The sequence below is a fragment of the Falco punctatus genome, assembly GCF_963210335.1.
Source record: "Falco punctatus genome assembly, chromosome: 19".
In the NCBI taxonomy this organism is placed as follows: Eukaryota; Metazoa; Chordata; class Aves; order Falconiformes; family Falconidae; genus Falco; species Falco punctatus.
The window spans coordinates 5,560,824-5,575,160 of record NC_137599.1 but is presented as its reverse complement, the minus strand read 5'-3'; the positions used below and the strand labels follow the sequence as shown (position 1 = coordinate 5,575,160).

The 14,337-nt window shown below is 60.2% G+C and overlaps 2 protein-coding genes across 4 annotated transcripts in view; one reads left to right on the top strand and one right to left on the bottom strand.

Annotated features, from left to right (window-relative positions):
- Positions 1-132: 132 nt before the first annotated feature.
- On the top strand, positions 133-6,155 carry CYB561 (cytochrome b561). Of its 3 annotated transcripts, none has more exons than XM_080369976.1 (6): positions 133-2,184; positions 2,998-3,205; positions 3,415-3,513; positions 3,584-3,687; positions 3,767-3,924; positions 4,592-6,155. In XM_080369976.1, exons 2-6 carry the CDS (start codon positions 3,004-3,006, stop codon positions 4,788-4,790), a joined length of 762 nt encoding a protein of 253 aa, XP_080226102.1. In that variant the 5' UTR covers positions 133-2,184; positions 2,998-3,003; the 3' UTR covers positions 4,791-6,155. The 3 variants fall into 3 exon arrangements, with proteins under 3 accessions (XP_080226102.1, XP_080226104.1, XP_080226103.1); XM_080369977.1 differs by lacking the exon at positions 133-2,184 and adding an exon at positions 2,802-2,891; XM_080369978.1 differs by lacking the exons at positions 133-2,184; positions 3,584-3,687 and having other exon boundaries at positions 2,781-3,205; positions 3,688-3,924.
- Positions 6,156-6,235: 80 nt separating this feature from the next.
- Positions 6,236-14,337, bottom strand: part of TANC2 (tetratricopeptide repeat, ankyrin repeat and coiled-coil containing 2) — a 242,739-nt gene continuing 234,637 nt past the window's right edge. Inside the window, exon 27 of the mRNA XM_080369447.1 lies at positions 6,236-14,001. Within this exon, the coding sequence (XP_080225573.1) occupies positions 12,051-14,001 (1,951 nt within the window). The 3' untranslated portion in view covers positions 6,236-12,050. The remainder of the gene's footprint in view (positions 14,002-14,337) is intronic.

Genomic DNA, 14,337 nt, shown 5'->3' with positions numbered 1-14,337 from the left:
GACCGTGCAGCCCACGGGGGTCCGGGCTGTGCCCCTGCAGCCCACGGGGGTCCCGGGCCGTTCCCCTCTGCAGCCCACGGGGGTCCCGGGACCGTGCAGCCCACGGGGGTCCGGGCTGGGACCGTGCAGCCCACGGGGGTCCCGGGCCGAGCTCCTGCCGCCACCTAGTGGCGCACGGGCGGACGGACAGACGGCCACAGGGCCACAGACGGACACGTGGCCGGACAGACACGAACAGCCACAGACACAGCGGGGACGGGGGTTGGTCTGGGGGTGCTGCCCACCCCAACCCCCCCTGCCCGCAGCTGGGCCGGGAGGAGCCGGGGGAGGGGGATCCCCGCATCTCCCCCATCTCCTCCATCTCCCCCCATCACCCCATCTCCCCCTTCTCCTCCAACCCCTCCCCCTTCCATCTCCCCCCCTCTCCCCCCTCTGGGCTTTTCTCCCTCGGGGACATCCCTCGGGGGCGGGGCGCGGGATGCAACTGGCGGTGCTGGAGGGGCTCCCGGGGTGGGCAGGGGGGCAGCTGGAGGAGGGGGGTCCCTGGGGACATGTCACCCCACTGCCAATCCCCGCTAGGCCAAGGGCACATCACCCGCTGCCGGGGATCACCGTGTGTCAGGACTAATTAAGCCGGGTCCACGCAGGCCCCTCGTTAGCGGCCCCGGGGTCTCATCCAGCCGGGCTGTGGGGTTCGCAGCCTGGGGCGCGGGGGCTCAGGTGGGCAGGGGCAGGGCCTGGCACAGCGGGGGGCCCACCAGGATGCCGGTGACTCACCCCTCGGGGGCCACCCCCACAACACACAGACCCCCCCCCCTTCAGGGTGATGCCACCCCCCTCCCCTCCCGGCTCCCAGCCCGCAGTGGTACCCTCCCGCCGCAGCGGTGCTGGGGGATGCAGCCCCCCCGCTTTGCCATCGCTCCGTTGCCTTGCCAACGCGGGTCCCTGTCCCTGGCTCAGACACTGTCACCGCTGGGCCTGGCACAGGCGGCACCACCCGGCACCCACAGGTAGGGCGGGGGGGGCAGGGGGGCAGCTGCATGGGCATCCACCTCCCCCCCCCCCCCAGTACATCACTCAAGTCCCCCCCAGCTCTGAGCTGCAGTCAGCCCCCTCCCCTGCATGAGCTGATAGCCCCCCTGGAAAGCACAGACCCCCCCACCCCCAGGGATTTTGGGGGTCCCAGCCAGAGTCCATGGTGAGGGGCTGCAGGGTACACAAGGTGCTCACAGCATCACCCTCCCCAGGCCATGTAGGAAGGGTTTAACCAGAGTCACCCCCTCCCCAAAAAGTGGGGAGCAGTGGCTTTGCCCTGGGGGCTGCACTTGGGGGGCAGAGCTGGGGCAGGGAGGGGACAGGGGGGGCTGTGCGGGGGTCCCGGCTGTCCCAGCGCTTGGTGGTGGCTGGCAGCAGCGGACGGGGTAATTTTAGGACCAACGGGCAATTCCCAACAGGCACCTCCCTGTATCCTGCTGCCAGGTCCTGTGGTCGGGGTGGGGGGGCGGTTGGTGGGGGTGTCATTCCCTGTCCCTCTATCCTCAGCCCGGCTGGGGACCACGTTGGCCCCCTGTGCAAGTGCCAGCGGGGCCAGATGTTTGCAGCTGGTGGGAGGATGCATGGGGCTGCATGGGCACCCATTCGGGACCCCCACCGGAGCCAGCAGCCCCACGGTGGTGCTGAGGGTGTGGGGCAGGTGGCTGTGATGCAGGAAGGAGCTGGTGCCTCTCGCTGCCCCCTCCACCTGGTCCCCCTGCCCGACCCACAGAGCCCCCCATGGCCCCGGGCGCTGCGGCCGGCATGCGCAGGCAGCCTTTGCTGTGCAGCCTAATGGGATAATCCAATTCCCGTAACCCACTTATCCGGCTGATCCAATAAAGGTGGCTGGGAATAAAGTGTGTGCGTGGTCTTAATGCATCCCCCCCTGAACCCCCCAGCCCTCCATGCTCCCCCCAGCCCTGGCAGCAGCCTGGGTCTGTCTGCCGCAGCCAGTGGCTGCTCCTCCCCAGAGGCAGCCGCAGTGGGGGCCAGGGCAGAGGTGGGACCTTGGCCCCTGGGGCTGGGACTTGGTGGCCCAGGCTGCGGGGGAAGCAGGAGAGGTGGCTGTGCCAGCGGAGGTGGCTCTGACCCCCAGGCCCACGGGGAGCATCGGGGGATAAGCCAGCACGAAGCGTGAGGCGGCTGCAGGTGGGTTGTGGGGATGTGGGGCAGCCCTTGAGTGGGACTGCGGCTGGGTGACACCATGTGTCTGCGTGTGTCCCCCCAGAACGGGGCTTGCCCAGCCCCATGGCCCCAGGGGCCATCACTTTTTTCATGGAGGGGGTCCTGAGCAGCCTCGCTTGTCCCTGCGCTGCCTAGAGGACTAGTAGGGTTTGGGGGGGTGTTGTGGGGCTCTGGGGGTGGGTGAGCTGGGCAGGTGGCGAGGGTGGGACATGGGATGGGCGTGGGGTGGGAGGGATGGGGATGGTGGCACAGGGATGGAGGGGTGGTGTGTGGCTGTGGGGCTGGGGCAGGAGGGCAGGGGCAGGGGCAGGTGGGCAGGGGCAGGGGCAGGTGGGATATGGGCAGGGGCAGGGGCAGGGGCAGGGGCAGGAGGGCAGGGGCAGGTGGGATATGGGCAGGGGCAGGGGCAGGGGCAGGAGGGCAGGGGCAGGTGGGATATGGGCAGGGGCAGGGGCAGGGGCAGGGGCAGGGGCAGGTGGGCAGGGGCAGGGGCAGGTGGGATATGGGCAGGGGCAGGGGCAGGGGCAGGTGGGATAAGGGCAGGGGCAGGGGCAGGGGCTGGGGCTGGGGCTGGGGCAGGGCTGGCTGCGCCATGATGGCCAGGAGCCACCCCCGGGTGCAGGTGACGCAGCCGCCCCGGCAGCACCAGGAAGCGTCGGGCGCGGTGGCAGGTGAGGCGGAGCGGCAGACACCGCCCGCAGCAGGACCCCACACCGGGGCGGCCGGGACCCCCGCTGCCCCGCAGGGCCATTCGCTGCCCCCCCTCTGTCCCCGCAGGCCGGCATGGACGGGGCCCCACCACCCGCCAGCCCCGCCGGGCTCTCAGCGTACGTGGCCGTGTCGCAGCTGCTGGGCCTGACGCTGCTGGCCACCACGGGCGCCTGGCTGGGCCGCTACCGGGGCGGCGTGGCCTGGCACAGCCCCCTCCAGTTCAACGTGCACCCCCTCTGCATGGTGCTGGGCATGGTCTTCCTCCAAGGTGACGGTGAGCAGGACAAGCGCCCTGTCCCGGCCGCAGACTTCAAAGCCCCCAGAGCTGCAGCCGGGTGGGGAGCGAAGGGGACAAAACGGTGACAAATGAGGCTGGGAAGATGCCCCAGGACCCCCCTACCTGTGTGCAGCCCCCCTGGGAGATGCGGGGTGCTGGGGAGGTGGGGGACCCCCACGGGTGCTCACCTGCCCTCTCTCTGGCAGCTCTCCTGGTCTACCGGGTCTTCAGGCACGAAGCCAAGCGCCCCACCAAGGTGCTGCACGCGCTGCTCCATGGGCTGGCGCTGGTCATCGCCCTCGTCGGTGAGCGTGGGGGCCGGGGCGGGCGGGGGGGCCGGGTCGGGCCCCGGCGGTGACGGGCTCCTCTCTGCAGGCATCGTTGCTGTCTTCGAGTCCCATCGCAGCAAAGGCATCCCCGACATGTACAGCCTGCACAGCTGGTGCGGGATGGCCACCTTTGTGCTTTACCTCCTGCAGGTGAGGGCTGGGGACCCCCTGCCCCCCCCGGCTGGGAGGGGACCTTGCAGCACCCCGTAACACCCCCGTGCCTCTGCAGTGGCTCCTGGGCTGTGGTTTCTTCCTGCTCCCCGGTGCCTCCTTCTCGCTGCGCAGCCGGTACAAGCCCCAGCACATCTTCTTCGGCATCGCCCTCTTTGCCCTCTCCATCGCTGCCTGCTTGCTGGGCATCACCGAGATGCTCCTCTTCAACATCAGGTGGGTGGCCAAGCTGGGGGTGGTGGTAGCCCCCCAGATCCCCCTGACCCCCCGCAAAGGGCTGCTCCAGCTTTGGGGGGTGGGGGGGGTGGGGGATGGGGGGCAGAGCCTGGCCCCTGCTGGGCCAGTGGCTCCCTGGCTATTAAATGTCCCCTCGGGGCCCTTAGTTCTGCCGCTGCTGAGTCACTTCCCAGGTGATGTTTAACAAGCGTCAGCTCCTGCGACAGCTTGCCTCGGGGACGGGGATAAACCACCCCCCCACCCACCTCCCCGCAGCTGGGGGTTTCAGAACCCCCCTGGGATGCTCATGTCCCCGAGGTCCCTGTCCCCGCAGCTGGAGGACATGGCGACAGCCCCAGCTGCACATCGGGGTGCCCCCCAGCCCCAGCACCGTGGGGACACAGCTATGGGGCATCCCAGGAGCCACCTGCCTCTGGCAGGAGAGGTGCCCATTCCCCTGCTGTAGGACTGTGCCCCCAGTTTTCTCTGCTGTCACCGAGAGTGTCGCCGAGCAGCACACGGGCACTCCCCTCTTGCTCTGCTTTGCGGGGAAGGGACCTTTCCCAGGGTGCGTATGCTGAGGATGAGGATGAGGAGGGGGCTGCAGCCACGGTAGCAACAGGTGACCCACACCCCAAGGCTTGAGCATCCCCCTCCGCCCCCGCAGGGATTCCTACAGCCACTTTGTGCCTGAGGGTGTCCTGGCCAACACCTTGGGGGTGCTGCTGGTGGTCTTTGGGCTGGTGGTGGGCTACGTGTTGACGCGGGATGACTGGAAGCGCCCGCCGCTGGCTGAGGAGCTGGCCCTCTCCATGGACTTCAAGACCCTGACGGAGGGCGAGAGCCCCGGTGGTGGCAGCCAGTGACGTCCCCAGCTCCCTGGTCCCCAGCACGGGCTCCTCAGGGTGTCCCCCTGTACCCCGGCCCTGGTGTCTTGGGGTCACCCAGCTCAGGGTGATGAGAACAGCTGGGGAAGGACACGCTTGATGTTGTAACGCTGCTTGTTGGGTTCAGCCTTGCTTGGCCTTCACCTTCCCCAGCTCTGCCCCACACAGCCCCAGTGACCCCCCGAGCCTGCCCCCAGCCCCACGGGGACAGCGGTGCCACAGGCAGGGCCAGGGGCTGGCAGCGGTGCTGGGGCACGAAGGACAGGGGTCCCAGGGGGACGGGGGAACAGGACTCCAGATTTCCCTGCTGCGAGCGGCTGAAGCTCAAATGTCCCAGCGCCGACAGGCAGAGGGGACATTTGCCATCACGAGGTGTCCCGCTGGCCAGCAGCACGGCCGTGCGTGGGGGCTGCTCCCCGCAACGGGCTCCCCGTGGGCTCGGAGCGACCCGGCGCCTGCGCAGGTTCAGCATCTTTGTGTCCGAAATGTATCCTCCTCTCGCGCGATGTGTTGCCTGCTCAGCAGATGCTCCCAACCTAATAAATGTTTGCAGCTAACCCTGTCCTCCTCCCGTCTCTGCTCGCCCAGCTCACCGTTCCAGGGTCCCCCTAAGCTCCCCCGGGGGCTGGGACAGGAGCTGCCCCCGGGGCTGGGGAGGGCAGGGAGGGTGTCCGGGATGGGGCTGTCCCACCGGGCCCGTGCAGCCGGCACTGCAGAGCTCAGCAGTGGCTGCATGAGGGACCCCATGGGGACATCTCCAGGGTCTGGCCACGCACTGGATATGCCCATGGAAGTGGGGGAGACCTGCTGCCATGAGAAGGTGCATCCCTGAGATGTGGGCTCGTCTCCTCTGCTGAAAGCATCCCCTCTTCCTTCTGGGTTACGGCACAGGCAGCTGCCCGGGTGAAGCTCCTGGATCCCAGTGCTGCGAAGCAAACGCAGCCTCCGCCAGAGGCACGAGCCCAGGCAGGGGGGCTTTGCCCACCACAACCCCCACGAGCCACATCCTTCCAGCGCTGCCCATCCAGCCCATCCCAGCCGCTGGAGGCAAGGATGCTCACAGCTGCGAGGGGCGCTGAGCTGCAAAACCGAGCCCTGGGTTTGGGCAGGGATGGAGTGAGGAGACACCTGGGTTCTCGGGACCTGCAGGGCTCCAGTGTCCACAGCACCGAGCTCTGCTTCCCACAGTTTTAAGCAGAGAACTCTGGTGTAGTTACCCCCCCCCCCCCCCCCCGACTTTATCACTGCCCCCTCTGTCCCCTCCTGCTCCCAGTGGTGCCGGGTCCCCATCCCCATCCCCGCAGTGACAGACAGACCTGATACTTGTGCCATCCTGACATCCCCAGGTTATTTCCATGCCGAGAAGCCGTAGCACACTCCTTCGCTCGCCGCAGTGTGGCAAAAACACCAGGCCAGACACCATGTCCAAGTGTTAACCATTTATAAATAAGTACATTTTTTTCATACATACAGTTTTCATTGTACAGATTACAATCTGTATACATTGGGGGGGGGGGGGAATGCATTCTTTTGAACTTTTCACATCTATCTCACAGCTCACATGTACAGACAAGAAAACTCTGCTCAAGCAAATACAGCAAAGGAAAAAAATATGTTTTCTTCTTTCCTTATACATGAGAGGCGAACGCCTCCGCTGTCGGCAGGGGCTGCTCTTCCCACTGCACAATATCACAACTGTGTGGTGTTCAATATATCAGTAGAGAGAACAGAACATGCATTGAATAATATTCTGTACAGAGAGAAAGTCCTTTACATCGGAATTATAGAAAAGCTAAAGGAAAATTTAAGTGTCTTAAAGATCTTCCCAGCAAGTGTCTCGGAGGATGGCAACCAGGGAATTGTACAAAGCACAAGGTGTGTGTACTGTACGTGTTTGTACCGAACTCGGATCCTCTCGGATGTGAAGACAGAAGGGAGACGAAACGCTGAATGCAACACGATGGGAAAGAAAAGGCTGGACAGAGGTGACGCCGGCAGTACTGGCAGAGTCCACGCGAGTCTCTGGGTTACTGGTGCACCAACAGAACAGAACGTAGCGCACGGTGCTGCTCTCAGCGTCTGGCTTATCAGTGCACAGCGAGGCAGACCCCGGGCGAAGTGACCCGATTCCTGGGGCGTGAGGCTCTCCCACCCACCCAGCACGACCCCAACCCGCCGGAGGAGACGACCCACCGCCGTCCCCAGGCAGCGTCACCTGGAAGGGACAGAGTCTTTTGGCAAAGCAGCCCTCTTGTTTTCCTGACTATAGGATACGATCCCGACAGGTGGGACCCGTCTGCTGACTCGCCAGTACCGTGACAGCTAGAAAATGAGCAGGAGGAAAGGATACGGCGGATGGGTTTGGTGTCTGTTGGCTTTCCCGGTGACAGTCGCGCTAGCTGTTTTCTCTTGGGTAGGTCTGTAACAGTTGCGGTGAGATCCAGCTGTATAGTCAGGAGTTGGACACGAACGCATCTTGCTAAAGAATTGAGCCCTTAGTGGTTTATATTAGAAAAAAAGAGTTTGATTGAATGAAAATCCAGCAATTATTCACACAAATCTGAAAAAAACGCAGATTAACTTTCAACCATTGTGCTTTGTGTCCAACATGCACCCCACCAGACTTTGCGCAGAGCAACCAGCATGGGGTGAAGGCATTTATCCACAGAGATCCCAGCGGGTACAACAGCTCTTCCCCTAAGCCCTTGGTTAAACACCGTTAACGCCGGCAGAAGAGTTATTTTGAATTCCCCAAGACTAAAGCAAAGTACAACCACCAAGGAGCTCGTCACAGCTCACCGCGGACGCCCCCGGCGAGGAACGGGGGCCGAGCAGGCACGCCGGCTTGCTTGTTTCTCTAGGTAAGGTGGAGCTGGCACTTCGGTTTTAGCTGGACTTCTTCTGGGTAACCCTGAATATACAGCGACCTTGGTACGAAGGGACTGAATCGCTCCAAATTTATTAGCCACCCCCGTTCCGGACTTAATCCAAGTATGGCTTAGGTGTTTGTCACGCGCACACCCCAGTGCTCACGCTAGCCAAGCGCTTTTCTTTACAGCCAGGTGAAAGAAACAAGCCCCAAGGAGCAGCGCCCGGAGGGCCCCCCGCGGGCACTGGTGCCAGGCGGACGGACGGACGGACACACGCCTTGGTTTGCCGGGACCCGGTGCAGCCTGTGCCCCCCCAGCAGCGGGGTGGGGAAGGGGGCTCGGGCTGCGCAGCGCCTTTGCCTTTCCAGACCGATCCCAAGGGATCTGCCTGCGTAAACCCCTCCCTCTCCTACGCGCTCCAGGTGGATGCTGAAGACTATTCTCAAAGCCCTCCAACGCCCTGGCCAGCCTGGCTGGTGGGGACCCCTGCAGAGCACCCCCAAGACGGGTGGCCCCCTCCCCTGGGACCAGAGCATCCTCCCAGCCTGGGAGACAAAGCCAGAGCTGGGAGGCCCTGCCGAGGGTCCCGGTGGACCCCCCCCCTCCCAAGTTGGGAGAGAAGCTTTGGGCTCTGCGGTGGCACAGCCCGCAGAGGGTGAGAGACATCTGGTGGGAACGCCGGCCAAACACAGGGCTCGGCTTTGGCATCGCCCACCCGATGCACCCCAAGAGCCCAACCCGCAGCTTTCAATGGCCTCAAGAACCTGGTTTACTCCGTGCGCCAAAGAATCACAATCGGGGGCTTGCCCGTGGTGCCACTGCAGCTGGGGAGGGGCTGGAGCCGCCGGCTGGCAGCATCGTCCCGCATCCCAGTTACTCAAGGAGTAATTAAACACGTAGCACAGATCGACAAGACAGCACCGTGTCTGGAACTCTGCGCGTGCTCCCGCCCCGCGGCCCGGGCTTCTCACATCTCGGCCTTAGACACCGAGGCGAAGGGCCACCGGCGCCACCCGAGTCTCACGCCTCACGACAGGACCACGCACGACAGCACAAAACCCAAACCCCCTCTGCTTCCCGTCCACGCCAAATCCGAATCGTGACTTTGTGGACACAGGGGACTGTGTAACAAACAGCTTTTCCAGGGAGAGGTGTGCTCCTCACCCACCCGGGGACTACAGCGGCCATCCTGCCTCGACTGTCCCTCAGAGAACTGCTGGGGAAGTGCTTTAAAACCACTGCAAATAATTTTGTATTTAAAAATTACTCAATCTGTTGATGCTTATATACAAGAGTCAGTTCTTGTGCTATAAATGTTATGATTCATTGCTTCGTTTCTTTTCTTTTTTCTTTTTTTTTTTGAAAAATACACTAAGAGACAAGAGCTGTTTTGCTATTTTTCTAATGAAGACACTACTCACGCTTAAATATCCAGTATTTATCATAGTAACAAATTCAAACAGTAAAGTGCACCCATTTACAGAGAGAACAGATGGAAAACCATTAGTGCAAGAATCCTGTGAAAAATGTAACACGTGGTATCGTGAAAAAACCTGCACACCGCAGTATTTAAGCCTTCTTTCAGCTTGGTGTTTGTGTTATAAGTGTGAGCTGTTTTCTTTTTCCCTTAAAACATCTTCATAAACCCAAGAGTTATACACAGAAGTGCCGTGAGGGGACGTTTCGGAAGGACCGTACTGGGAGCACAAGGCAGTGAATAGCGAAAGCAAAGCACGGGCAGTTCTCGCATCGCTGCTTTCGGACCGTCCCGTTTGCATCTCAGCGGAGAGACCCGGCTCACGGCCGCAGCGCCTCTGGCTCGGCCACGTGAAATAGGGACGGGGCTCAACTTGTTACTTTTCCCTTTCAAAGAAGCAACTAAAGGTAGGAAGCCACTCACTCGATCAGAAAGCTGGAGGATGGGGGGCGCTGAGCAAAGCGACTGGCGCTACTCCAGACCCATGGTACGCACGCCCTAGCTATTGATGCGCTGTATGCAGAGAAAAAATCTGTAATTCCTTACAAAGCAGAACACACTACTTCAAAAGAGAGGAAGAAAAAAAAAACAAACCACCCCAACCCGATCAACCATTACACCCCCTTTGCAAGGAAAGAAATAGTGCATGGAGCTGAGTGTTCCCGCGGCCGCGGGGAGCCCACCCGCCCGGGGGGTCTCCCAGTCCACCCCCTGCTTTACAGAGCCCTGTAAGAAAGCAAAGAGTCAGTGCTGGGCTGCACCTCGAGAATAAAAACACCAACCTCAATCCAAATACTGGCTTGGACAAATAGCCCAAAAGAGCACAACCCCCACCAAACCCCACAGAGGAAACACCCCCCGAACACTCTCATGTGTCTACGAGACACGAGCCCCCACCGCCCCGAGGTGCGCACGTCCCGGTTTGCTCTGAGCAAATTAGGCAACGAAACAGCAACGAGATGTGTTGATCCATACACAGGGCGGGGGGAGAAAGAAAAAGAAAAAAAAAAAAAAAAAAAGAGCCCCATCGAAGCCATGGTTTGCTTAAGAGTTTCGGACCGAGTCCTTAGCTGGTGTAAATGGATGCAGCTGCACTGATGTTGCGCTGGGGATATGCTCACTTACACCAGCAGAGGCTGGACCCCCCCGATTTGGTTCAAGAAGTCTTGCAATCTATTCGCATAGCCCTTTGGAAACACCGAAAGGTATCGCTCCTCCTGCTCAGCACTGACATCGCTCTGACGAGTTGATATGAGTGAGGTTTGGCGTTGGGCAACAGGCACTATTTTGCTTTAAAACAAGCTACAGGGTTATCGCTCCCCCCCCCTCCCCCCGGCCCCGGCTCATCCCGCCCTACACCCTCAGGAACTGAAAAGGCAGATTACAAACCCACCGGTAATAAATGGATCTGTAAAGAAAGCTCCTCCAACCCCGCGAAACAATTTCAGACAATAATTGAAAAATTATTGAAAATCCTCTAGAAAGGATTTTGGAACTGTCCCCTGCTTTTCACAACATCTTGACGTGATTTGCATTTGATTAAAAAAAAAAACAACAACCAAACCAACACCCAAAACAATCCAAACCGAAAAATATCCTGAAATAGATTGCATAAATAAATTATAAATATCTCTCTTTTAACTACAGCTCCTTAGAAAGCAAAACGTGGTCTCTATCATTTACAGGTATGGGACACGGCAATCGCTTCCCAGGATACTGGGAACGGATCTTAGAGGAGAACAGCCCTCGCTACGGCGCGGGCTCCCCAGGTGGGAGCAAGCCAAAAGGAAGGGATGCTGCATGGCTGGCTTCACAGAAGGACCCTTCCTGTCTCCGGAACCATCATGCCACGTTATGCATCCTCATTATAAAAAAAATAATTAAAAAAAATTTTAAAATTGCGGTTTTCCTCCTTGAATGCCGTTTTCTAAGTCAGATTTTTGTTTTTCCTTGCAAGTAAAAACACCCCACCAAAATCAAACCCCCGCCATCGAACCGTCCCGATGGAAATGCGGTGCCGTGTGTGAGGTGCAGCTGCCCGCTAACGGTACGAAGAAGCAGTCGTTGCCGTCCCAGTTCACGCGCAAGAGGCTCCTGGCCAATTCCCTTGGCTGATTACGACGCGTACGAGGGGCCAACTTTCACCTCCTGAGGCTCGTGTAAAGCGCCCCAGAGCAAACCAGCGCCGGGGCACCCACAGGCAGCTCGCAAGTAGCAAAGCACCGCGTGACCCCTGCCCCTTCTGGCTGACGATGCGACTAAATAACGAAGGAATCCAACTCAGAATAAACCGCCCCAAACCAGATGAAGCAGGAGGGTTACTGTGCACAGCTGCTTGGTGTTAAAGCACATGGTGCCCTTGCTCGCTGCGGGTCATTTGCTCTTTGAGGGTAGAGAGCCAAAGGACCCGGCTGGCACGGGGACCTGCGGGTGCAGCCTCGGGAAAGGCTCCTGTGATCCCTGCCCTGCTCCCGCTAGGAATTCCCACCAGAACTGAGTAAGAGCTCAGCAAGACAAAAAAAACCCAATTTAAATCGAATGCAACTGTCTCTTGAAAAAGAGCTGGTTACCTCCTGCTGCGTAGGGGATATTTCTGGACCACCCTGCGCGCACACTAAGGTATCCTGGTTGGGATCTTAGCTGGAATTGGGCAAACGATACTGGCTCGGCTGATGTTGGCTTCACGGTCAGCTGGGGAACGAAAGGGCTGGAGCACGTGCATGGCTGTCTGACCACCACACAGAGTACCGGAGAAACTTGGTCATGTAGCTACCAAAGAGAAATGAAAATAATAATAATAATAATAATAATAATAATAATCATAATATGCATGGAAATCAAGCTCGGAAGTGTGTGCTGAAAACATGAGGGTCTTACTCCAACAAGTGTCTTTTACACATTAGACTCCACAAATGGTCTCTTTGGTTTGATTGGGGATGTCTGCCCTTGCCTGGAGTCCCTCGAGAGCTGCCTGTACAGGTTGTCCTGGTAGGCCTGCGCCACAGGCAGCGTCCTTGCCACCTTGACGTCGGGGTACGAGGAGGCTTGGGTGACTCTCTCCAGGAGGTCTCCCCGGGACCCATTGGCCAGCATCCCATGGGGGCTGTAATAGTCTTCCTCTAGCAAATGGCCATTCTGTGCATTGTTGGTTTTGTTATAAAAGGCAATGTTGCTGATTGAAGAAGGCGGGCTAAATGATTCCGGCTGGGGGAGGTTGCCAGGAGACGTGGGACTAATGACAGTGTCCACCGACGACACAGCCCAGGTCCGGTTCTGCTGATGGAGGTGGGGGTACTGCTGAGTCCGAGCGGTTTTATCTATGATTCCCATGAACGGCGTGGTCCGGGATCGGGCTGGCTCGCTGGGGTAACCCCCCTGCGTGGGAGAGACCGGAGAAAGTTCATCGCACGACCTGTCGTAGGCTGGCTTGAGAGGGATCTCCATCTGCTGAATCGAGGCGGACGGGCGGAAGCTGGGAGCCAGGTTGGTGGTGGAGGAGATGCTATTGCTGGAAGGAGAGAAGCGGAGGCCAACGCTCTGAGAGTGGAGCAGGGGCCTCGGAGTCGGCGGGTGAGGCTTGATTTCGCTGGGGTTGACTGAGATGGGCCTTCGTATGAGGTGAGACACGTCTGGAGAGCCCAGCTGGCTGGCGGGGAGGGAAGAACGCTCCAGGTCGAGCTTGGAGTGACACACCGGGTAGTAGGATGCGGACTGGCTTCGCCCAATCTGAGGGGTCTGGCTGTACCTCATGCCCCCCCGGTACGCCGAGGACGGTCTCTGTGGAAGGTCTTCTTTAGCCAGCCCTCCGTGCTGGCAGATGGCCCCTGCACTGAGGCTCGCCTGGACGTGCTGCACTGGCCTGCTGTCCCCGACGATGCCCCCGATGGAGCCCTGGTAGACCAGCCGGCTCTGGCTAACCCCCATTTCCCCCGACGCCGACTGGTACTTGCTGGCCATCGAGTGGGCGACCTGGCTGTAGGCGCCGGTTGGGATGACAGTACTTGAGTGGACGGCGGAGCTGGGCTGGTTGCTCCTCACGATCTGTGCCTTGGCTGGCTGCAGCCTCAGCCCCTGCTGCGGCACGGCCACGGGGAGCTGGGGCATCTGGAAAGATCTCTGCGTCATCTTGGAGAGCGGAGACTTTGGTCTGCCGGGGAGCGGGCTGACGCCGCTGGGTTCTTGCTGGTAACGCACCGGGGAGCCGGACTGTGACCTATAAACGCTCATGCTTTCTGCTGGGGGGCTGGCGCGATACTGAGGACCTCTACGAAGAGGAGAAGGCGGTGGGCTTTGATATTCCTTCCCTTGACTCCCAACGGGAGGTGGGCTGAAGCGGTAAGAGGAGCCCTGGTGAGCAGGGGACGTGTGCGGAGGACTGGGTCGGTAATGCGAGTTCTGGTGCGTCGGAGACAGAGCAGGAGATGTGGACTGGTACCCTTGCCGGGTCGGCGAACCCACGGAGCTATTGGACCTGAAATCAAAGACCTGATGAGAGCCGAGAGGGGAGCCAGAAATATAGGCTGAGTCCCTGTGAGCTGGGGACGGGGGTGGGCTCTGGATGATGGGCAGCCCTTGGTTTGGCCTGGACTCCGTCTGCAAGCCAATGGACACGTTTTCTACGTCCTGCTCAAGGTATTCCTCCTCAAAGATATCTTGCACAGAATACAGCTCTTCGTGCTGGGCTTCGGGCTCGGGCTCCACCGGGAGCGGCGGCGGCTGCTGCTGCTGCTGCTGCACCTGCCTGCACTCCTCCTCCACCCGCATCAGCAGCCGCTGGATCTCACGGTTGTTGGGACACAGCTTGATGGCCTCGTTCAGGTCCTCCAGGGCTGCTGAAAACTGCCTGCTTGACAAAGGGACAGAAATGAGAACTGAAATTACTCTGGATTTGAACGGAGCCGTCCTCGGAGGCTCCAGAGGGGTAAGTGGCGTGTCCGTGCTACCAAGGGAGATGCCTGTGACCGCTGCCACGCGCGGCGGCTCTCAAACTCTGCCTTACACGCCTCCCTGGGGTTTATTTTATCCAAACTGAAGGAAAACACTGCCAGCCATTCTGGAGAAGAGGGGAACAGAGTCCTGAGATGGCACAACCCAGACTAGCAAAAACGCCTGTCCCGAGGTGTCCGTTACAGGCTCGTTAATTACTCCCCGTGGCACCACCAGGAGCTTTGCCCCTGCG

Bases quoted from the DNA above. Each gene is read 5' to 3' on its own strand.
- CYB561 (XM_080369976.1), top strand. From the start codon at position 3,004: ATGGACGGGGCCCCACCACCCGCCAGCCCCGCCGGGCTCTCAGCGTAC. The intron at 3,206-3,414 runs GTGAGCAGGACA...TCTCTCTGGCAG, and splicing joins GGTCTTCCTCCAAGGTGACG to CTCTCCTGGTCTACCGGGTC. The intron at 3,514-3,583 runs GTGAGCGTGGGG...TCCTCTCTGCAG, and splicing joins GCTGGTCATCGCCCTCGTCG to GCATCGTTGCTGTCTTCGAG.